General features: G+C 36.5%; 1 protein-coding gene across 3 annotated transcripts; it reads left to right on the forward strand.

Moving 5' to 3' along the window:
- Positions 1-1,265: 1,265 nt before the first annotated feature.
- Positions 1,266-21,879, forward strand: HAT3.1 (Homeodomain-like protein with RING/FYVE/PHD-type zinc finger domain-containing protein). Of its 3 annotated transcripts, XM_088947408.1 has the most exons (11): positions 1,349-1,632; positions 3,602-3,734; positions 4,230-4,351; positions 4,482-5,005; positions 11,892-12,057; positions 12,195-12,318; positions 12,413-12,525; positions 12,622-13,188; positions 15,306-15,638; positions 20,725-20,814; positions 20,886-21,879. In XM_088947408.1, exons 4-11 carry the CDS (start codon positions 4,485-4,487, stop codon positions 21,345-21,347), a joined length of 2,376 nt encoding a protein of 791 aa, XP_088803534.1. In that variant the 5' UTR covers positions 1,349-1,632; positions 3,602-3,734; positions 4,230-4,351; positions 4,482-4,484; the 3' UTR covers positions 21,348-21,879. The 3 variants fall into 3 exon arrangements, with proteins under 3 accessions (XP_088803533.1, XP_088803535.1, XP_088803534.1); XM_088947407.1 differs by lacking the exon at positions 3,602-3,734 and having other exon boundaries at positions 1,266-1,632; XM_088947409.1 differs by lacking the exons at positions 3,602-3,734; positions 4,230-4,351 and having other exon boundaries at positions 1,299-1,632.
- The last annotated feature ends 1,102 nt before the right edge of the window (positions 21,880-22,981 follow it).

Genomic DNA, 22,981 nt, shown 5'->3' on the forward strand with positions numbered 1-22,981 from the left:
GAAACGACTGTAAGTTGCATAGATCTTTGCACGCTAAGTTGCAAGATGCATATTTTCATCAGGTAAAACAACTTGTGTAGTTTTCAGCACGTGGTGATAACTTGACCTCAACTCGGTATTTCCTATGGGTTGTGTTTAGATTGGGGCTATTAGATGGGCCTAATCGGGATATTTGGGCTTGATCGTAGATGGATTTAGGTTTGGGTTTCGGAATTAGCACAACAAGTAGATCTGTTCATGGGCCGGGTGGCTTGACCCGATTCGGCCCCCGGACGGGCTTGAATAGGCTTTTAGGTTCGCGGGCTTAACCTCAGGCCAAAAAGCCCGGTCTGCATAAAATTTGAGTCGGGCTCGGGCTTTGCCAAAATAGCTCGGCCTGACCTATAGTTAAACCTAAGTAAAAACCCTATATGATGTCCATTTGAATATTTTTTTTGATTTAAGAAGGTTGTTAATTCACTTGTAGGCCCATTGTTCATTTAAATAAGTGAAAAAAAAAACATCTGAATTAAAATAGATAATGTCTATTTGAATAGAAAAAAAATTAAATTTCTTTTATTAGGTCGGGCTTCGGGCTTTTTATCAGAGCCGAACTCGGGCCCAAATTGTAAGCCCGTTAGTCGGACTAGGGCTTAACATTTTTCTGTTAATAAAAGGTAAAAGCCCAACCCGAGCCTGATCCGGCCCGGCCCATGAACAAGTCTAACAAGAAGGCAGAGTCCATTATCGCTTGCTATGGTTTATCTGTTTCTAGAGTTCTTACTTGGCCATGTTTCCCTGCTTTTTATTTTTTTAGGGTTGTATCTATTCTGATTGTATAGTTTCTGTTAATGAATTTGCCTCATTAAGTTAAGCTTTAAAAAGCTGAATTATATAACCAAAGAAAGTCTGAAACAACGATATGTCATATGTGGGGGTTGGGCTTGCGCTAAAATCTAAAAGACCTATACCCAAATTGTCATACGTGATATCAGAAATTTATGATCCGTCGCCTGAAACGACTTTAAGACTTTAAAAGTTGAAGGTCACGTGATATCAGTCTCACGTTTTTACGGTTATAGCTATCAATTTTCATTTATTTATCAAGAGGCGAGCTATTGATCGGACGGCTAACAGGTAACAGCAGTATTAGAGCGTCAAGCACGTAAGACGGTGTGCATTGAATTGGTGGATGGTCATAAGAAAAAAGTGGTTCGACCATCCCAGGATTCTAGGTTGTTCGGGCAAACGCACGCAGAAGAGGCAACACATGCCACGTGGTCAGAGTCTTTTTTCGATCGGCAAGAAGCCAAGAAGCCAAGAAGCTTCGGAAGAAGAAGTAGATAGACAAAGCGGAAAGCGGAGGTGCGATCGCTGTTTGGGTTCCTAGAATAAAAATGAAATGGAAACCGAAACCCTCTTAAATCACACAAACATACGGTACCAAGTTAACATTAAAATACGTGCTTTGTGAAAGTTAGGAGAATAAAAATGTTCTATTAATCTGCCTTTCGATCTAAAAGGCGGGAAAACATTTCGGTTCCCGATCTCTCCTCCACATTTTCGCAGTCTCCTCTTTTATCCGATCTGAATCTCTGTCTTTTCTCGCCGTCCAACTGGTGCGGAGCTTAACGGATTCAAGAGGACGATAAGGTAAGCTTCTAAACCAATCCTTGTTGTTGTTGTTGTTTTCTTTTTCTTATTCTTTTTCTTTAACTTCTCCCCTCTTTCATGTTATCTTCGATGGGGTAAGCTGGGGTGGAGCTTTGCAATGGATTGTGTTCTTAATCCCAAGTAGTTAGGATAGCTGCGTTTCAGTGCCGAAGTTAGTGTTTCTTTCTGACATGTTGGGCCTCGAAATTGTATTGGCTAAGGTCTTAATTATCTAGACCTAGATGGTCGAGCTAGGGTTACGTTGAAAGCATTGGACAATGCGGGTTTAAAATAGTAACACCGTTTCGTTGAATGCATGTAGTGACTATGTTTTTCTACACACCAAACGTTTCAACTTTAGGTTCAGTGACTTCAATTGCCGAAGCCTTAGTGTTCTTAATATCTGCCAGGTTTGGCTTTCAGAAAATAAGCTGCAACGTTGTAGTTTTACAATGGACAGCATAAATGCCGAAGCGGCAAGAATATTGGGAGACCGAGATACATGGGTTCAACGTTTAACTTGAAAGTTGTTGCTGTTGGGTTTTGTAGGGTCAACCATTCACATTCGTCATGTCGGTGTTATTAGAGGCATGGGTACCCTGTTTTGAATTGTCGCCAATATTTATTTATAACCGAGCACTTTAAGAGGTTTGGGTGAGAAATGCACCTACTCGGGATGTATACACTCAACAGCCTTCTTTACGATGGACTTGTAGAGTGCAATGTGTAGATTTAGTTATTTGGCATTAACCGCCAACAGAAAATGCTAAAAGTATGGAAGCAAAGAATTATGAATTACGTGTTGCCTAGTTCTTTGTGGATCTTGAAATAGTTACTAAATCATGGTGACTCTTGAGGAGGATTATTTTTTTAACTTGACTATGCATAGAAATATCTTATACCCAGAAAGTTCAAGTTGTATTGCAGCATTTGTAATGTCAGGTCACCAAGGGACTTCTGATGAGAAATTAAGTTGGGTGGATTACAGTGCCAAATTGATATTTCTCTTTGAGTTTGTCCACGGAACACTGTAATTGTGCTATTGGATGCATTCTCCTTTTATCTGTATTGATTAAACATTCACATATATAAGATGTGTATGATATGCTCATTTTTGAGCAGGCTTCATCAAATCACTTTGATTGTCAGTTGAATGCCTCTGATCCTGTCAGAAGAGCTGGTACATTATAAAAGGAGAAAGAGGCCAAATTCTGTGCAATATGTTTCTTTTTCTTTGTTTTTTATTATGTTGGACTTTGTTTAAAGAAATGGACGAACTTTTCAGAAGTTCTCTCTTGAAGTTGCTGACTAAAATGGATGGGCATCTACAATTTCACTGAGAGGGTGGTGCTCTCATGTGGCCTTGTCATTAATCATTAAACATATTGGTCATTGGATCCTTCCTGGCGGGTTGTCAAGTTCATCTTTGATGGCTGCAATCTTAGTAATCTGGGCTTTATGAGTTGGGGGGGCTTTTGGATCTTGAGTGTTCAGAGTCATCATGTATTTTCTTCAGGGCTTGGGGTTGTTTTGCTCCCTAGGTTTTTGCTTGGGTGGAGGTTGAGGTTGTTTGCCAAGTGGTTCTCAAGTCTTATGTGGGCAAGGAAGAGGGCCTTGGATCTGTGACATTACATTAAAGAGGCTAGGTCCTTGGGTGCTAAGGTGGACAGCTTGATCCATTGGCTTCAAAGGTCAGGCACCCCACTGGCACAAGACTTAGAGTTGTACTTGAGAGGGAAAGAACTTCATTGGAGTTTGTGCCCCACCTAATTAGAGCTATTGGTTATTGGGATTAAGGACCCCTTCAAATAAATCAACTAGTTACCCTATTTATTCTTTTATTAACCACCTTTAGCTAGGAAATGATCTCTTATTTAGGTATCCTTAATTACAATCACTTAACCTTAATCTGTACAGCCCTATATTTTGTGTAGAACCTTAGTAAGAAATAACCTATTTATTCTTGCAGCAAATTTATTGCTCAGTTTTATCCATCAAGCAGTGTTGTTCTGCGACCTGATTGTGGAACAAATCTGAGAGGGTGGTAGCAGCCAGATAGAGGATTTCATACTTATCAAAAGGAATGAGTTAATATTAATGAGGTTGTTTCTCAAATCTACCCATCTCTTTCTTAATCCTATGTAGGTTATCCATAGCAACAACTTTGGAGAAATTTGTCATTATAATGTTTTTCTTTTGTATGGTGTCGTAAAGGAATGAAAAAGTATATTTATAAAAAAAGGAATGAAAAAGTATCTTTATCTAGAATATAGGGATGCCTATGCATCCAAGAAGAATGATACATGATGGGAATTGTTTTTTGATAGATGACTTACATTTTACCAAGCTTCTCAGTTTCCAGCAAAATAATAGTCACTAGATCAGCAAGGCTTGAGGAACAAACACACCTTGAAGATTGGATTTGGGGCATGTGCTAAAATGTTGTGTATTGACCATTTCAATTTCAGACAGTACTTTTGTTGTTGAAATACATGAATATGCATGTTATATGTTTATAATATGTGAACTTACTCTGCTTGCTTTAAATGTCTCTCCTACTCACAAATCATTGATCATCTAATTCACATTTCTTGCAGGAGTATTGATTAGATAAGACTCAGAAGTCCCAAACATATCAGAATTTGCAACTATCTGTTATTTTGAAAGGCAAAACTATTTTGTCATTATCATCACCATCTCCTAATTCTATTGACCATTGGTATGGAATCCTCTTAAGAAACTCATTGATAAAAACAAATCCTCTTAAGAAACATTGCATATTGAGACAAATACTTTCCAGTTAATTGCAGTTTAATGGAATAACTGTGTTTGTTGATTAACTATTGTAGGTGATGCATATGGGTGCTGCTTCTCCCGTGAAAGAAAGTGATGACAAACAGAAAATTTCAAGTCCTGAAGAAAGTAAATTGGGACAGAATGTTCAACTTGATTCTGGAAACATACAAAGTGAACCAAAAGAGCCTATGGATGGGGGATCTGATGTTGCTGATACTGAAAAACTTGAACCTGAATCTAAGGTTGTGACCAAGAATTCTAGCAGGTCTGCTTACAAGAAAAACAAGGTTTCGTCAAAATCAATAAAAAGAAAATATATGTTAAGATCTTCAACAAGTAGTACCAGAGTTCTTCGGTCAATGTCACGTGGCACTTCTAAATCTCCTGTTCCCAGTAGCAATATGGGGAATGCTACCACTGAAAGTGGAAATACGAGAAAGAGGAAGAAAAAAGTAAGCAAAACATTGAATGATGAATTCTCAACAATTAGGAAACGTATAAGGTATCTGTTGACTCGAATGAATTATGAGCAAAGTCTGATAGATGCTTATTCTGCTGAAGGCTGGAAAGGAAACAGGTTTGTATTGATCTAAAGTACATTGGAGATATCATTAATTCTTCATTTTTGTTTTAATTTCATTTGAATTAACCTTTCATTTGAATGGCGGAAAGCTTTTGATACACTGGCTGGTCTCTGGAGGTTTGGAATGCAGTTAGCTTTTGATGCACATTTCATTTGTGTAAAATTGCCAAAGGTTAGGTCCATATCCAGTCCACCCCTCCAAGACCCTGGATAGCCAGGACCAACATTGGGTAATGGCCCTCTGGTTAATTTTATCTCTTTTACCTATTTCTGATATTCATATTTGAAATTGGGCCTACCTTTTCCTGTCCTTTCTCATTTTCTGTCATCATCTTGATGGAATTGAGCTTTTTTTTCCCTCTCATTCTTTATTATGATCTTAGTTTCTTTTTTTTTTTTCTGGCTAAAAGAATATTAACTAAAAGTATCTATTAACTAGAAAAAATATAGAGAATAGAAGGGGTTCCCTTAGAGAGGCTGGCTTGTTACTGCTGATATTTATATATTTGTGATTCCAAGATATTGTTTGTGATAATCTAATAGAGATGGCTGATAGTTCATTCTCAGCATTCTCAAACAATCAATCTATTCTTCTCCTTTTCTTTTTTCTCTTTATGTTTATCTCCCTACTTTTTTCTACTTCAATTTCATTCAGACAAATGCGAGTTGGTTCCAAAGCTTCTTATCATGTTTTCCTACTTCCATTGCTGATTTATTCTCCAAGATATGCTGATGTCATTGGTTGTACATTTGATAAATAAGATAGAAAACGATTTATTTTAAAAGAACTAAGATTAAAACCCAAGAGTTTGGTGAGGAAGGTTTTTGTTTTTTCTCTTGTGGTGAATTTAATATGTCAAACAAGTTTTAAGATTTTCTTGAAGAGTTTTATGGTGAACGGTTCAGAAAAATTCTTGTCTGGTTGTTTTGATTGGTATGACATAATACCATGGAGTGTTTTTTTTGTTTTTTTTTTTTTGATAAATGAGTGAAATTTTATTAAACCAGCAAATAAGAGTTGCATGCAACCCATAGAAAGGCACGTGATGCGACCTTTCCTTCAAAAGCTAGTTACAGAATTATAAGTGCAAAAGAAATTACACAGAAGCCCAAAATAAAGTATCCCGGAGAACCCCTTGTTTAGCAAGTGAATCAGCCATTGAGTTTGCTGATCTGCCTATCCACTGAACTTTGATTGTCATATTCCTTATTAACCATTTAACCTTTTTGAGAAGACCTCTAAAACCCCAAATCACAGTGTCTGGATCCTTCAGCCAACCCACTATCACCTGGGAATCCCCTTCAATAATCAGATGCTCTATGCCTAGCTGATTTGCAAGCTGAATTCCTTGTACAACAACAAGTAATTCGGCCCTTAAAGAGTCTCCCACACTCGCAGGACCTGAGTACAAAGATATAATGTTACTATCTTTGTTTCTCAGCACTCCTCATATGCCTGAAGGGTCTTGGATTTCCTCGGCTACTCCCATCAAAGTTCAGCTTGATAAACTCCTCCCCTGGTGGCATTCATTCAATTCCTTGTCTATCCGTCTTGGTAAAAGAATTAGCCGCTGCTAACCAGCTTCTCCATAGGTCATTAGAAGAGTATGCATCAAAGAGCTTTAGAGTTTTCAGCCACTGAAATGCCCTTGTCAGAATACACTCTTTAACTTTCGAGAAGCTCATTTCTTTTTCACAAAAGATTCTGGTGTTCCTTTCTTCCCAAGCCGTCCACAACAAAGTTGCTCTTATGCACTTCTACATAATTCTCCCTCTCTTTGTGTGCCATTCAAATATAGACGGACTAAACAACAAGCTAGTATTAAGATGGCAGGTTCCACCTACACTCAAACAACATAAGAATCCAATTCCATAAAATTGTAGCAAAGGAGCAAGAGATCATTAAGTGGTGACAGTCCTCATTCTGAGGTTTACAAAGAACACACCATTGACACCAATTAGGGGATAAGCACCAATTTGGTCTCATCTTTTCTAGGTTTTCAAAGGTATTAATCTTACCATAATAAACTTTCCAACAAAAAACAGCAATCTTTGGGGGAATGGGCCTAGTTCAAAATTCTTTAACTGGGAAATTCTGAGGTGCAGAAGTGGAACAATGGGACATGAAGAAAGAGGAGCAAGTGAAAAAACCTTTCGGTTAGGGGTCCAAATTCTTGTGTCAAGTTTGAGGGGATCTAAACAAATAAACTCAAGTGAAGACAATAAATCTGAAACACAAGCACTTTCATCATCACGTAACTCTCTACGGAAACCAAAATCCCAGTTTACGGCCATAGAAGAAGCTGAGGCGAAAATAAAACTGGAAACCCGCTCTTCCTTATAAAGGGAAAGAGAGTAAAGAAAGGGGAAAATGCCTTTAAGAGGTTGGTTGCCCACCCAAATGTCTTCCCAAAAAAGAACATTGTTTCCAGAATTAACATCATACCAAACCAGATTGAGAAAATGGGGTAGAATTCCGTGAATGGCCTTCTAGGGTGTTGCAAGAGTTGCCCGTCGAGATACCCCGACATCCCAACCGTTTTGCAAACAGCCATGAATACTATTCACCACCTTGTGACACAATACCATGGAGTTTAAGAGTTAGTAAATGGTATTGATGTTCAAACCATAAAAGAAGTGAATGAATGAATTGGGCTTTGGAATTTTTAATTGAGGGGGGGGGTTGTCCCCTAAGAGGTGCTTGGACACTTTCACCTGGTACATTATAACTGATTCTTTTCCTTATATTAATAAAATTTTCATGTTATCTATAAAAAATAGTGAAAATTGGATGAATCCATCCTAGTGGAAGGATGCATTGAACCAAGAGAAGGGGAAGCACTGATGAAAAATAACATTGGGAAGCTTGGCTATCTTCCTCATAGAAAGGAATTAGTAGGTTATAAGTGAATGCTCAATATCTATACCGAACTTGAGGGGGAATCATTGTTTTTGTGTTGTCATTCATGGGTACTTTTGTCAATTTGATTATTTATTATATAAACTAATAGAGAGGGCTGGTGACTCACTTTTAGTTTTCTTACATACTTTAACCTTTCTTCTCTCTTTACTTCTTTCTCTCTCTCTCTCTCTCTCTCTCTCCCCAAAATTTTCCATCTCTTTGTTTTCATTCTTACAAAAATGGTCAAATCCATGTGAAGAAACCCAGGATAGAAGAGTCATAAACAACACAGAATATAATTCATGGTTCCTAATGGAAAAGAGCAGTCTCTTCAAAGCTTCTTAGCTGTGATCATAAGCCTAGCAGGATTTGGTTGTGCAATAATGCATTACTCATCAGTGGATTGACTATAATGCATTTATAGTCCTCAATCTCTTGCAAGCATTCACTGGCTTTGATGAGAATTGCATCAGATACCTACTTCTGGCTTCCTGAGGGTGTTGAGAAATCAAAATTTTCTAGAATCTGTTCTTTTAGGTCAAAATTTTCTAGAATCTGTTCTTTTAGATCCTCCAAAATAGAGCATTCTTTAAACATCCTGCACCAAAGACTGAAACTGAAAGGGCAATGATGCCACCAGAGGAAATACTGCTTGTCTTGGGAAGGAATTAATTCTAAAGATGGTGAATACACCTCCTGAAACTGAAATTGTATACTTAAACTGGATAAATACGTGGTTAATGGCTATTTACCATGTCTTTCCTATGAATAAGGGTATTGGTTTTTTCTTTTTTTTTAGAGTGGCCCCCGGCTAACGTCTCTAACTAGGAGGAACAAGGGCCTTGTACAACACTAAGGGAATTCTATGACCACTCATAAGTCCCAACCTTGCTATTGAAAGCGTTGAAAGAAATGAAGACATTATTTAGATATTCAAGAAGAGTAGCACTACTAGTCCATGAGTTGTTTAATCCCCTTTTAGAAACTAGATTCTAAGAAATATCAACTAGTACAGGTCATAAAAGAAGTTATAGGATGACCTTGAATGATTGAATATCTAAACTATTATTAAAAGTGTGAACAAGAGTCTTGAACTTTTGCTTGACTAAAATATCACAATTTTTGAATATGGTCAATATCTAATTGTAATGACAAATGTAATTTTAACAACTATTTTTCTCCTTATTCATCCCTCTCATTAAGTCTTATATTCAAGGTATTAAGGGCATATTCGTTGCTATGAAGTTTGACATCTAAAAGTGCAGTAATTACATTAAGAGGTATATTTATTGAACTTTTCTTCCCTCTAAACTCTGAATGCAGAGAATGTTGTTCTGAATTCTGAAAATGATCAAATATTCATTTTGACCCCATATATGAGAGTTTTTGTTTGTCCTTTTAGGGGTATCATTTGTATGATTGCACTTTAAGAGATAAGAGATAAGAGGAAACGAACAACCATTTTTCTCATAAAGTTAAAAGATTCCTCTTAAGAGATAAGGGTTAAGAGGAAACGAACAGGCCCTAACTCTCATAAACATTCATTGAATCTTATTCTTGACGAAAATACTCTTATTTTTTAGTTTAATCCCTCTCTAATTGTAAGGATACAAAATGTAATTTGAACTACTACATTTATCCACATTCAATAATTTCTTACTAAGCCTTATATTTTAGGGTTTTAACTCCCAATTGAATCCTATATTTAAGCTATTATTTTCACCAAGAAATATAAATTTTGTCAATTGGATCTACATCCAATACTTAGAATAATATAAAATACAAGGTTTTTAAAATTAACCGAAAAATGGAACTATTTTTCCATCTTGGTGGTGAGGAAGCAATTCAACCATCTTGGTCATGTGAGCCAATCCATGACATAATTAAATAAAAAAACTTTTAAAATCGAAATAAATAAAAAATACAAAAAAATTGGGCACACCTCTAATGTTATATATATATATATATATATATATATATATATATATATAATATAAAATTATTTTAAAGAAAAAGAACTATGATAAATAATAATTATTCTTATTTATATTGAAATGAAATATAAATTTAAATCCAATCCAAAAAAATTATTTTTGTGGTGGTGGGTTAATAATTAAACCCTTTGAGTCAATTGTCAATGCGTGGAGTCATAATTATATAATAAAAATTAAAAAAAGATAAAAATACAAAAAGAATATACAAAAATATATAATGAAGCACATTAAAGGAGAAATAAGTGTGACAAAGAATACTTGTTTTTATTGATGATATAAATAAAATACAAATTTAAAACCAACCCAAAAATAGGATTGTTTTCCTATTTAGTGGCAAGTCAACAATTCAATCTTTTGGGTCAAATGCATCAACCCTTGATGTCTAAATAATAATAAAAAATAAAAAACATAAAAACATATAAAAGTATTAAAAATACAAAAGTTTTTGTAGAAAACATTTGGTCACATCTCTAATACCATATATTTATCATATTAAACAAAAATAAGTGTGACAAATAAGAAAATATATATTATCATCGCATCATAAAAAAAATGTCATGTGCAAAGTGCGTGAGCACTTTATAGTGAGGTAAAGTATACAAGTTTTTTGATGGAGATCTAAAGCCACCCAACTAAAGATCTTCCTGTGATTCAATTTTTTTCTCCAGAGACCAAATCATACCTGACAGGTGGCATTTAAATGGGCATAAGAAACTGAAAGCTTCTTAAGGCAAACAAGAGTATGCTTGGCAAATTCAACATAAGAACAACTATCGTGTATATCATATCTATTATTTATTATTGCATGCCATCAATTGGAAATTTCAATGGGAAATCTACAGTCATATCCCTTTCAGGGTTGCTTACTTCTCTCCAATTAAGATGGTCATTGTTTGAATCACCAAAACCCTAATGAAAGATTCTCATGGTTTGTCTAACTTTGTTTTTCTGACCATTAACCATCAAAATGGTATTACTGAGTAGTAGATACATTCATGTCCCCTAAAGCTAAGGTTTACACCCAAAACCTCAACATGAGACTTGCAATAGAAGTAGATCAAGAATAGATACATTCATGGCATAACAAGATTCATGTAACTGACCCCATATGGTTGGAACAAGGTTTAGGTGAGGTGATGGGGATGAGGCATGATGTGAGGTGTTCCATTATCCTATGGCATGAAGCATAAACAAGAACTTAAGAGGCATAAGCCTCCCAAGCATGGATTTTTTAATTAAATTTTTTTTAAAATAAATATAGTTATCATCCAAAAAATTATGAGAACTTAGAAAATTTCATACTTACAGTTCCAAATAACACATTCATCATATTTAAAGATAAAACTGAATTATCATCATCCATGATACATGACTTGCAAAGTTTCATATCAAAATTTCAGAATTAAAAGGTAAGAGCATATGAGGTTTATGCTTCCTGCATAAAGGTGTACCTCTTTCTAAGGGCTTCTGAGCTCCAATTGTATGCCTCAAGTGTGTCTGTATCAAAATGTACTGTAATGGAACACCACAGTAGACACATTAATTCACACCAAGGAACTTTGGTATATCTCGTATATCCTGTGTCTTCTTATATTTGCCAGTTTGAGAGAAAAATGTCAAAAACCATATGTATTAGCCAAAACAGGCTGTAGTATACTATATTTATTCTTTTATGTCATTTTATTGTTGTCACCTTAGGTACTTTAGGGTCTATGAGGCTTAGTGAATGCTTGCATCTCCTGGATGGTAAGTGAGAAACTCCATTATCATTACTATAAATGCAATTAAGTACTAAAATGTTTTTTGTTTCATTTACCTTAATATGCTAATGATTAAAAAAAAGATTGTTTTAATTGGAGGATGTTGCTTTCATTCTTTCTGGAGCTAAACCTTCAACTTTGATGGCATGTCTTTGCAAAGTTACTTATATGAGATTTGCATGTGTATTTTCTTTGTTAGTATAACTAGATATTTAAATTTGCAGCCTAGAAAAAATTAAGCCAGAGAAGGAACTTCAACGTGCCACAGCTGAAATTTTACGTTGCAAACTGAGAATACGTGAATTATTTCAGCACCTTAGTTCTTTATGTTCTGTAGGAAGGCTTCAGGAGTCTTTGTTTGATTCTGAAGGACAAATCTACAGTGAGGATGTATGTGGAATCTGTTGAACTTATTACCTCTGTTTGTCTTCTTTAAAGCTGTTATTTACTTCCCTTATTTACTGTTTTTGTGTATGGGAAAATGATACTTTAGTACAGTGCTTAGAGTTGAAACTGTCTTGTGGCAGATATTCTGTGCCAAATGTGGGTCTAAAGACTTGTCTACTGATAATGATATTATACTCTGCGATGGAATTTGTGATCGTGGGTTTCATCAGATGTGTTTGGAACCTCCATTGTCAAAAGAAGAAAGTAATATCCAATGATTAGTTGAAAGTATTTTCTAGTTGATTGTTAGTTAAGAAACTTGTTTTTAGTTTAAAGTTTATTTCATTCTTTCTTGCAGTTCCTCCTGGAGATGAGGGCTGGCTGTGCCCCGGATGTGATTGCAAAGTGGATTGCATTGAATTACTAAATGAGCTTCGAGGATTGGATCTCTCTATCAATGACAATTGGGAGGTCAGCTGGAAACCCCTAGTTTCTCCTAATATAGCTGCTTTCTGGAATTGTTCAACTTATATCACTCAGCAACACTTTGTTTTCTTCAATTTGCAGAAGATATTTCCTGAGGCAGCAGCAGCAGCAGCCGGAGATAACCAAGATGGTGACTTTGGATTTCCTTCAGATGACTCCGAGGATTATGATTATGACCCAAATGGTCCTCAAGTTGATGATGAGAAGGTTCAGACTGATGATTCAAGTTCCGAGGAGTCTGACTTCACCTCTGCATCAGATGACTCAGGTCCTCCACCCAATGATGATCTGTATCTGGGTCTTCCTTCTGACGATTCAGAGGATAATGATTATGATCCTACTGCTCGAGATCCTGATGAACATGCCAATCAGGAATCATCTAGTTCTGATTTTACGTCTGACTCTGAGGACTTTAGTGCTTTAAGTGATCATAACATACCTATGGTCACAGATGAAATTCCTGTGTCCTCATCAGTGGATGGTACTAAACCTCTCACAGGATCAAGTGAAAGATCTAAAATGGATAGAAAGAGGAAAACACCTATACATAGTGAGCTCCTGTCCAAATTGCAGCCAGATGAAGAAAATGCTTTGCCCGTATCAGGGAAAAGGCATCGTGAACTGTTGGACTACAAAAAACTGCATGATGTAAGTTTATATTCCTTTATTGAAAAAAAAAAGTTCCTCTTCCTTTTCATTGTGGTATACGTATATAGTTTTGATTCATAGTACATGTACTCGCCGTTGTTTAGTTTAAAAGAACAACATTAATTGACTATAGGTAAAACTTGAAGCCAGTACACCTTGTTTTTTCCTCAACTTGGTATTCCGGGTGTGTGTGTGTATTTGTTTCTGTAATGAAGGTTTTTAGCTCATGTAAGTAGTATATAGAGAAGTATATGAATACTGCATATATGATGTAGGGGTGTTTTTGACTTTCCATTGTATTTTTTTAGCTCATGTAAATAGCATATGAAGGTGCAACCATCCTTATCCACTGTCTTCCTGCCTCATTCTCTCTTCCTTTTATTTATTATTTCTCTTACTTTTTGGTTACTGGTTGTGGTAACAAGATCACAAAATTGTCTTTAATGTGCCTCATTGGTAAGATAACAGGAATATTTGTATTGGTGCTTCTGTTTTCTCTTAACGAAGGTTTTAAAAATGGAGGTGTAACACCAATTGTTCCACTACCCAGAGGCATGACCCATGGTTCTGAATGCAAGGGTTGGAAGATCTTAAGTGCAAGGAGGATGCATATTTATCCATGCATGGGATGAATTTTCATTTCGAGTTATCTATAAGAAAAAATTGTAACCAGCACCCTGATGATACCCATGACAAAACCTACAACTGAAGGCCATTACCCAATGTTGGTCCCAGCTTGAAGGGATTGCCTAGGCATTGAAATAAGCTTTGTGATTTTTATAACAAAGTGGCCTCTCTCAGGATCAAACCCCCATTTTCGCACTTGTAAGCTCAAGATCTTATAATTGCACCGACCAATGGCTCCTATGACAAAACCTACTGTTTGCTGACCTGCAATAGGGTTTAGAGCAGATAGCAGAGAGAAGAGGAAAGAATAAGAGAGGAGAGAATGGATGGTTGGCAATTCTGTTCTCAGCTGACCTTAAAGTAACTTTTGTATTAAAAGGATATAGTTACATAAAAATACAATTATGCCCCTGATTAGTGAAGCCACTTAACACCAAATAAAAGGAACTAATTTAGGCCCAGTATATTATTATAACTAATAACCCAAAGAAAAAAGGTCCATAAGATTAATCACCCATTTCAACACCTATAATGCATGGATAAAAGGATTGAGAAGCAAGGTGCCAACCAGCTGGTTGGTAAGGTCTCCTGCTGGTCGTAGTGGAGACTTGGGATCGAATCCCACCTGCACCTGGGTTGGGGGATGGGCTACCCCCCGTTGTGTAGCCCTTCACAAGATATAAAAATAAAATAAAAGGATTGAGGAAAAATAAACCTATCTACTGCTTATTTTCAAGGTTCAAAGCATCAATACGCTTGATACACACGAACACGAGTATTGGGTGTTCTGATTGTATCAAAAAATTTTTTTAAGTTTTTCTTTTTTTTTTTTTTTTTACTTTGTGTATCACTGACCTCCCGATATGATGTGATACAGGTATTTTGTATTGAAATTAGAGAGAGAGAGAGAGAGAGAGAGAGAGAGAGAGAGAGAGAGAATGGAACCAGAATATTTGGTAAAGTGGAATTAGGTACCATCATCATCACCATGTATCTGGGATGATATATCATCCTGTACAATTATGGGACCAGAATATTTAATATTTGTTGAAGCCATAAAATGAATACCTGCTGAAGATATGGCTTTTTGCTTTCTTTTTCTCTTTTACTATTTTACCATGTCTATTGTGTGTGTGTGTGTGTGAGTCAGAGAGAGAGAGAGAAAGAGGAACGGGACCATAATATTTGGTGCAGTGGGATTAGGTATCATCATCATTACCATGTTTCTGGGACAATACATGATCCTGTACAATTATGGGACCAAAATATTTAATATTTGTTGAAGCCATAAAATGAATACCTGCTAATGATATGGTTCTTTGCTTTTTTTTTTTGTTCTTTTGTTACTATTTTACCATGTCTATTGTGAGATATTACCATCCTTTATTGCAGATACAATTACATCTATATGACTTGAACTGTATAGCGTTAATTATTGTGTTCTCTCCATTCTATTTATTTATATGTTTATCAATCCCTCATTTTTAAAGGAGACATATGGAAACCTTCCTTCTGATTCAAGTGATGATGAAGACTGGACTGCAACAGATGCACCAAGTCAAGGAAACAATTGTGCTGTCAAAAGTACATCTGTATCACCAAATGGAAATTTGCCAACCATTAATAATGGGATAACTACCAAAGGTGAAAGGCAGAATTTGGAAGTGACAAATAATACTCCAAAGGAAACTCACCAGATACCTGAATTAGGAGATGCGAGCCATACAGCATATAAAACAAATGAAGATGATCAAGAGCCTTGTTCCATTGAAAAGACAGCTACCACGCCAAAACATAGAAGTCTTGGAAAAGCTGTAACTCAGGTAATAGGTTTTTTTAAAAAAAAAAAAAAATCTTCCATCTGAGCTCTAGTTGTTACTTGTTAGATTCTGGGTCAATCATAGTTTCTATTTATTAATATATGGTAGGTCTAAGTAAATTGCAGATTTGAAGTAAATTTATCGTGAGAATGGGGTTAACCATTCCAACAGAAATTGTGGTCTTCTTAGTAGTATTGTTTTGCAGCAGCTAGTGTGGTATCAAGTTTCAGCAATTGATTTATCTTGCTTCCAGGAGAATGGTACTATTCTCAAGTAGATACCAGTGAAAAGTAGTTCATTCTCTTTAGCTTTCTGCCCATGTTATCTAGTCTCTGGATGTTAAATAGGATTTGTGGGTTATTGAATTAAAAAATAAAAAATCGAATGTGGTCATCTTTTAACACGATCGCATGTATCACACAGGTGTCTTCTAGTTATCTTAATACAATCAAAAGCATATTTATGGAATTTGGGTTCCTGACCCATTTTTTAATGGGTAGTGAATCAATTATCCAATCTTAACAAAAAAACTTAATAAACTCATAAAGAAGTTTATAATATGACTTTTTTATAAATAAAATCATCTTCCATTATTTCAAAGATTGGTTACATGAAAATCCCCTTAGAGAGGTGTGAGGTGTCACCTCTCCAAACAGCGAATACATAAACTACAACAGAGATTACATGAATGTTAATGTTAAACAAGAGTTACAGTTGCGCCCAGAACAATGTTTCCCTATTTGTCCCTTGTTTTGCCAAGGCATCAGCAAATGCATTAGCTGATCTCCCCAACCCACTGTACTGTTATAGACATATTTCTTGTCAGCCATTTGAATTTCTTTAATTCAATTTTGTAGCCCCAAGTGACATCCCTCGGATTATTTAACCAATCCACCACTGTCTTAGAATCCCCTTCAATCAGAAGCTGCTCCACGCCCACTTCTTTTGCAAGTATTCCTTGTATTGTAGCTAACAGCTCTGCTCGGATGGAGTTCCCAACACATAAAGGGCCAAAATAGAGTAAGACAACCGCTCCAGCCTCATTCCTCAATACACCTCCCATCCCAGAGGGACCCAAGTTACCCTAGCTACTCCCATCAAAATTCAGCTTCAAAGAACCAAGAGGAGGGGGGACCCAACTAGTCAATACCCTTACCTTGGAGGTGGAACAGTTTATAATATGATTTTACTGATAAAAAAAATCATAAAATGTGGTGCTCCCCCCCTTCCCCCCCAAAAAAGGATGTGGTGGTTCTTGTTTCTATATTGTTTCTCCAGGCATATAGTTGTAATAAAAACAAGCTATATTGTTTCTTGTTTCTATATTCTCCACTCTAAACATCTTAAAAGATCCCTTCTTTTTCTTCCAAATCTAGTCTCATCCTTAGTCAACCTTTGCTCTTTATTCTCTCCTTATATCATCTTGTTTTAATTCCATGGTTCCATCTCCCTTCCCCTCTCTTAGTTACACCTAGTATAGTTAAAACAGCTAGGCTACAAAAATGAATGAATGTATATATAAATATAGAAGTCTATTAATATTTTATAATGTATTATATTACCATACATAAATGTTATGGAATTTCATATTAATTATACAATATCAATTTTTTTAAAGGGAAGAACCATGAATTAATTTCATAGGGAACTACAATACAATACAGTGCTCAAAACCCTTGCGCAACATCCCAACATCATTTGGAAATTATAAATTATCATACTATAATTGAAAATTATAAATGATGAAATGACAATGGATTGGCTAGGGGTGCAAATGGATTGGATCATGCTTCGATCCGATTTGGTCGAATTTGGATCACCCTTGGTCGGATCTTCGGATCACCCCTATCCGATATGAGAAGATCCGATCCAATATATGTTATTTATTTATTTATAAGTATATTATTTATATTATATTTTTATAAAATAACATGTTATATATGCTGAAAGTAATTAAAAAGTACTTGTATTTTTTGTTTTTCCTTTATTTAATTTGGTATATTTTATTTTTCTTTTAATAATTTATTAATTTTTAAAGAAAACAAGTTGGATCGGATCAGATCCAAAGATCCGACTTACCGGTAGGGTTTGAGTTCAGATTGAGGTCTATCAGATCCAACCGGATCTGCCATGAACAATGTCGGATTGGATTTGGATATACCCTAATTCGAATCAGATCCAATCAATTTGCATCCCTAGGGTTGGCTACAGGAATCCTGTTTCACCATTCCATTCGTTTAGTATCATATCCATTGTTAAATTATGGGTGCTTAAATCATTTCTTTTTATTTCCATTCAAGACTTTTTCCTAACAGGTGTTTTGGAGATGACAATTTACACTTGATCTTCAAAATAACCTCACACATTTTGATCTACATACACTCCTATCGACCAAAAATGAGTTGCACATTTATTATTGTATAAATGAGGTATAATTAGTTATTTTCCTACTAGTAAAAACTAATTAATTATTTTTTTCTCCACTAAGATGTTTATTTCTATATTGCTTGCTTAGTTGGTCTTCTAGGTGATCAACCTCCAAAATGTATACTTCAACTGCACTAACAAGACCTGTTATTTGTCTTTGTGGCTTTGAACTTTGTGGTAGCTTTTATAATTTTTTTTAAAGGAGAATGAGTTATGGAACTAGAGGCCTTATCAGAATAGGGAGACATGGGCAAGAGAGGGGCCCAAAGAGAACCTTCACAATATGCACAAAATACACAAGTTAGGAAATGAGCTTGAGTTGGCAAGTGAAATAGGGGAGAAGGTGAACTCCTTTGATCTTAATGCTTGAAATGCTATTGGTGACAATTGTTTTGAAGTTTAGAGTGTTGGAAAGGAAGGAGGGATAAGAGTTGTAGATCCCACCTGCAATAATCTGAAATAAAATAGAACATAGAAGAGAAGAAGAAGATTAAATAAGATGGAAGAGAAAGAAAGGAAGAGAGTAGTTCGAACCTCTCTCCTGTCCCCCGGAGTAATCTTTTATTCTTTAATTGTAATGTGAGCACAACTACTGCCCTTAATAGGGCGGCCAGCACTAAAAACAATAATGAAAATAGAAGAAAACAGGCCCATTACTCAAACATAACTAAATAAAAGAAAGAAACTAAGGCACATTCAGCTCATCATCTCTACACTCCTCCTCAAGCTGAGCATAGATATCAATCATGCCCAACTTGCTTACATAGTGTTGTAACTTTGCCAAAGGAACACCCTTGGTAGAACATCTACCAATTGTTGCTCTCAGGCAATGGAAGGAATATAAACTTCTTTTGAAGCCACCCTTTCTCTAAAATGCCGATCTACTTCAATATGCTTTGTCCTATCATGCTGAACTGGACCGTGAGCTATTTTAATTACAACATTAAGGGCTTATCATATGCAATACCCATCTTCTCTAGAAGTGACTTGAGGCATAGCAACTTTGAAACTCTATGTGGCATTGCCCTATTCTCTACCTTAGTTCTAGATCTAGCTACTACTAACTACTTCTTACTTCTCCAAGAGACGATGTTTCCCGCAACTAAAGCACAGTAACCCGATTTAGATCTTCTATCATCAATACTACCAGCCTAGTCAACATCTATATAAGTCTATAGTAACTTCCCCAAAAGTCCCTAGAACATTCCCCTGTCAACCAAGAGATTGAGAGCTTATGATTGGCATCAATAGGTGTAGAAGCAGGTTTGGCACCAAGTTTCCTAGTCTCCATGAAAAGATCTAACACATACTTCTGTTGGCTACTAACCGAGCCTTTCTCTCAGTGGTGCCATCAACATGATACTTGATGGTGAACATTACATCTCATCGGTTCCTTACCATGAGGCAAATCCACAATATCCCAGGTATTATCTTTGCAAAGTGCTTCTATTTCAGTTCTCATAGCCTCCATTCTGGCTTAGACAGGGCCTTTGTAACTAACTTGGGTATAAGTTGAGAGGAAATAGAGGCTAAGAAAGAATAATGAGATGGGGACACAAGCTATAAGAAAGGTGTTTGGAAATACAATGTGTTGTACATTTTCTCTTACCTTTTCTCACAGCTATACTACCTCCTACTCAGGAAGGGCCAGTAATGCATCCCAATTGTGTCCTACCCCTTACAAGAAAATCTGGTAATTCATTCTAGAGGCTAATGATCTCACCTCACTATTTAGAAGGTGATGTATCCATGGGCATTCCTCATTTTGTACTATCCAATCATGAATGGAGTTTCAATCACTTCTAAACTGATGCAGCTTGTGAGCCACCTCCACATGTTTTTTTTTCTTTAGTAGGTTAAGGAGAAAAAAACTACAGTCAGAGGGGGTATGTTGAGTTATTCTTGTTCTTTATAAAAACAATTAAAATAATGATAAAAAAATATAAACAATTAAAATGGATTGCAGGCAAGCCCGTACAAGCCCAACAGCACTGGTTTACAAGAAACTGACCAAAAAAAATCTATAGACATCTTGGCTTGTTGGTTCCTATTTTCTATTCTCTGATAATTGCTGTCTCGTATCAAGTTTCAGCTTCAGGCCTTCTCTTTTCTATTCTATTGTATGGAAGAGTTGATGTGAACTCTCTCTCTCTCTCTAGAGAACTTCATACTCCCTACCCATCAAGTGGTGTGCAGAGTTCTAGATAATCTATACCACCTTATATTTATCTCCATTCAAACTGTGATTTTTACAAAACAAAACAGAAGGTTTAATGGTCTACAGACCACCCTGAACGAGATTCTAAAACTTTCTATTATATGTTCGACTCCATGTGTTAATGATTATGCTCCACGGTCTATGCTCATTATTCTATACCAGTCTTTTTTTTCTGGAAAGCCCAATGGCTTTCTGCTATAGACAAAATTCCAACTTCACAACATACAAGTAAACAGAGAAAAAAAACACAATGCAATGCAAAGAACATCATAGTAAAATACGGTTCTTATGGTTCTTATTCAATTCAATACCTGTTGACAGAATTATTCCATACATTTAATTTGCTTCTTCGAAAATTTGTTTAAACTTGAGGAACCCTCTAAAACTGTGGTGACATTTTGTTTATTGTTTTACCAAACATTTTATGGTAATTTTGCAATGCAGAAACTCTACGAGGCCTTTAGGCAAAACCGGTATCCAGACAGAGCAACAAAGGAGAATCTCGTAAAAGAATTAGGAATCACATTGCGGCAGGTATGCTTGCATCTGTGTCTTTTAGAGGGGATTGAATACTATAGCATTAATTCTGGTTTTCTGTATTTCAGGTTAGCAAGTGGTTTGAGAATGCTCGTAGGAGTTTGCGTCTTTCAGCAAGTGAAGCTGAACCAACTTCTGCAAACAAAGTTTCCGCTTTGGCCCCAGAAAATGGGAAAGTTCTTGAGCCTGAACCCAAAATGCCTGCAAAAGACGATGCCACCAATGATGGTATGGATAGAGAGTCAAGTAAAGAAGGTCATACTGAGGCCGTTGCAATGGGATGCTTGAGTTGGAAGGAGGAGAAAAATGATTTGGAAACTGGGGAAAGCAGCCAGCAGAAATTGGCAGCTCCCAATTCCAGAAAGAGAGGAAAGGCTCATTTGGATGATCAAACACCAATTGAGACATTAAATAGTGGGGAGACTCCAATGGAGGCGCAGAAAGGTCAAGCGACCCAAAAAAATGACCTAAATGCAAATCAGCAAGGGACTCTATCTGGAATACGGACTAGGAGTAGAAAGACTGCCTGATGACATCATTGTGGAACTTAACCATTGGTAACCCCTTGATTCACTCTGAAGCAGCCTCCTAGGAGGGCAAAACATGGGACTAGTTCACATTTGTGCAGCATTGCTCTCTTTGGATTCACTGCCGGAGAGGCAGGCCTGCAGCACAAAGTGCATGCTACTTTGGATCTCCTTGCCAAAGGGGAAGGGGGAGGGGGGCTTTGTATTGATCTCTTTTTCTGGCAACATTGTATTGGTCTCAATGTTGTATAATTGGGAAAAAGTTCCCTTTTGCTTTAAACATATACCCTGATTTTGGAATTTCCCATTACCGAACCAGATGTCCAGTTATACTGGCTCATGATTGACTCTAGAGCCATTCTGCTTAAAGCATATAAATCTGTGCCCATGTCCTGCCTGCATGTGTTTCTCATGCTTACATTTTCTCCATCCTCCCCACGTTGAATCTGTCTTTTCAACCAAGAGTCGATTACTCGATTATACTACCCTTGATTATGAAGGGCCTATTTGTCAATAAATTTTAGTTAACCACCTGGAGATGATGGTACGTGTGGTCTGTTTGTTTGACATTACACGATGACATCTTGTTGATGGCCAAGTGTTTTTTTTTTTTTTCTTTTTTTGGTAGGTAGATGGCCAAGTGTGTTAGCGCCCGCATATATGCGTCCAGGAAGCAGCAAGGGACCAAGGGGCAAAGGTGTCTCAAATCACTCTTTTTTATGAATGCTCCTTGGGGCAAGGCTATGTTTGATTTGATAGAATGTAAGCGAGAAAAATAAATCTTGCAAGCTGCAAATTAATTTAGAGATCAAAGTGTGCAGCCCAAAAAATTATTATCTTTTATATGCAATTTTACATTAAAAAAAATAAACTTTGAGCATTTAATTCTAGTTGCGAAAATCATGTAGGAAGTTCCTCATTTGATCAGATAAAAGGTGGTTGATGTGGCTGATATGTTGAGTACATGGCCAATCTAGTGGATGCCTACGATCACAGAGTCCTGCAAATGATAGAAAAGGTGGATTCGTGTAGGAAGTTCCTCATTTGATCAGATAAAAGAAACCCTTTTCCCCCAAACTGTCGCCTGAATGGAACCGTACCAGGGATGAACGGTCATCTGGACTTTAGTCCACACATCATTGCTTTTAAATTTTTGAGTATCGCTGCAAATTCACTCGTGCAAATAAAGGCGTCTACTTTTTTACTCTCCCAAGGTGCATCCCTACACCATCACCCTGTGTTTTGTCAACGGACATCACCTGACATTCAAACCCACCCACCCAGTCTTAAGCAAACCAGTGGGTTGAGACTAGAGTAGTGAAACTAAAATCGGATTTGCTCCTCACAAGAGTGCGTTTTACATTAATTTCACACATCTCAGCCCTGCATTGCGAACATCCTCTTATGAATGACAAAATCAAGTATGGGAGATATTCTTAAAGTGTATTCTTACACCCTTTGTTTTGTCAGTGGAAACCATCTGACATCAAAGCCACCAATCTTAAGCAAGTCAATCAATTGAGAGTAGTGAAATCAGATTCTCTCCTTATACAGTGTGCCTCGCACTAATTTCACAAAGCATGCATTGGAATGACAAAATCAAGCAAGGATCAAAGTATTGGTATTAGGTATCGTAT

This window comes from Nelumbo lutea, chromosome 5 (assembly GCF_056320005.1).
Source record: "Nelumbo lutea isolate HS-2025 chromosome 5, American lotus-T2T, whole genome shotgun sequence".
In the NCBI taxonomy this organism is placed as follows: domain Eukaryota; kingdom Viridiplantae; phylum Streptophyta; class Magnoliopsida; order Proteales; family Nelumbonaceae; genus Nelumbo; species Nelumbo lutea.

What these genes read in the sequence shown, in the direction of transcription:
- HAT3.1 (XM_088947407.1), top strand. Translation starts at nt 4,485, where the DNA reads ATGCATATGGGTGCTGCTTCTCCCGTGAAAGAAAGTGATGACAAACAG. An exon ending in ACTACAAAAAACTGCATGAT is followed by an intron (nt 13,189 to 15,305) that starts GTAAGTTTATAT and finishes TCATTTTTAAAG; the next exon opens with GAGACATATGGAAACCTTCC. An exon ending in TTGGAAAAGCTGTAACTCAG is followed by an intron (nt 15,639 to 20,724) that starts GTAATAGGTTTT and finishes TTTGCAATGCAG; the next exon opens with AAACTCTACGAGGCCTTTAG.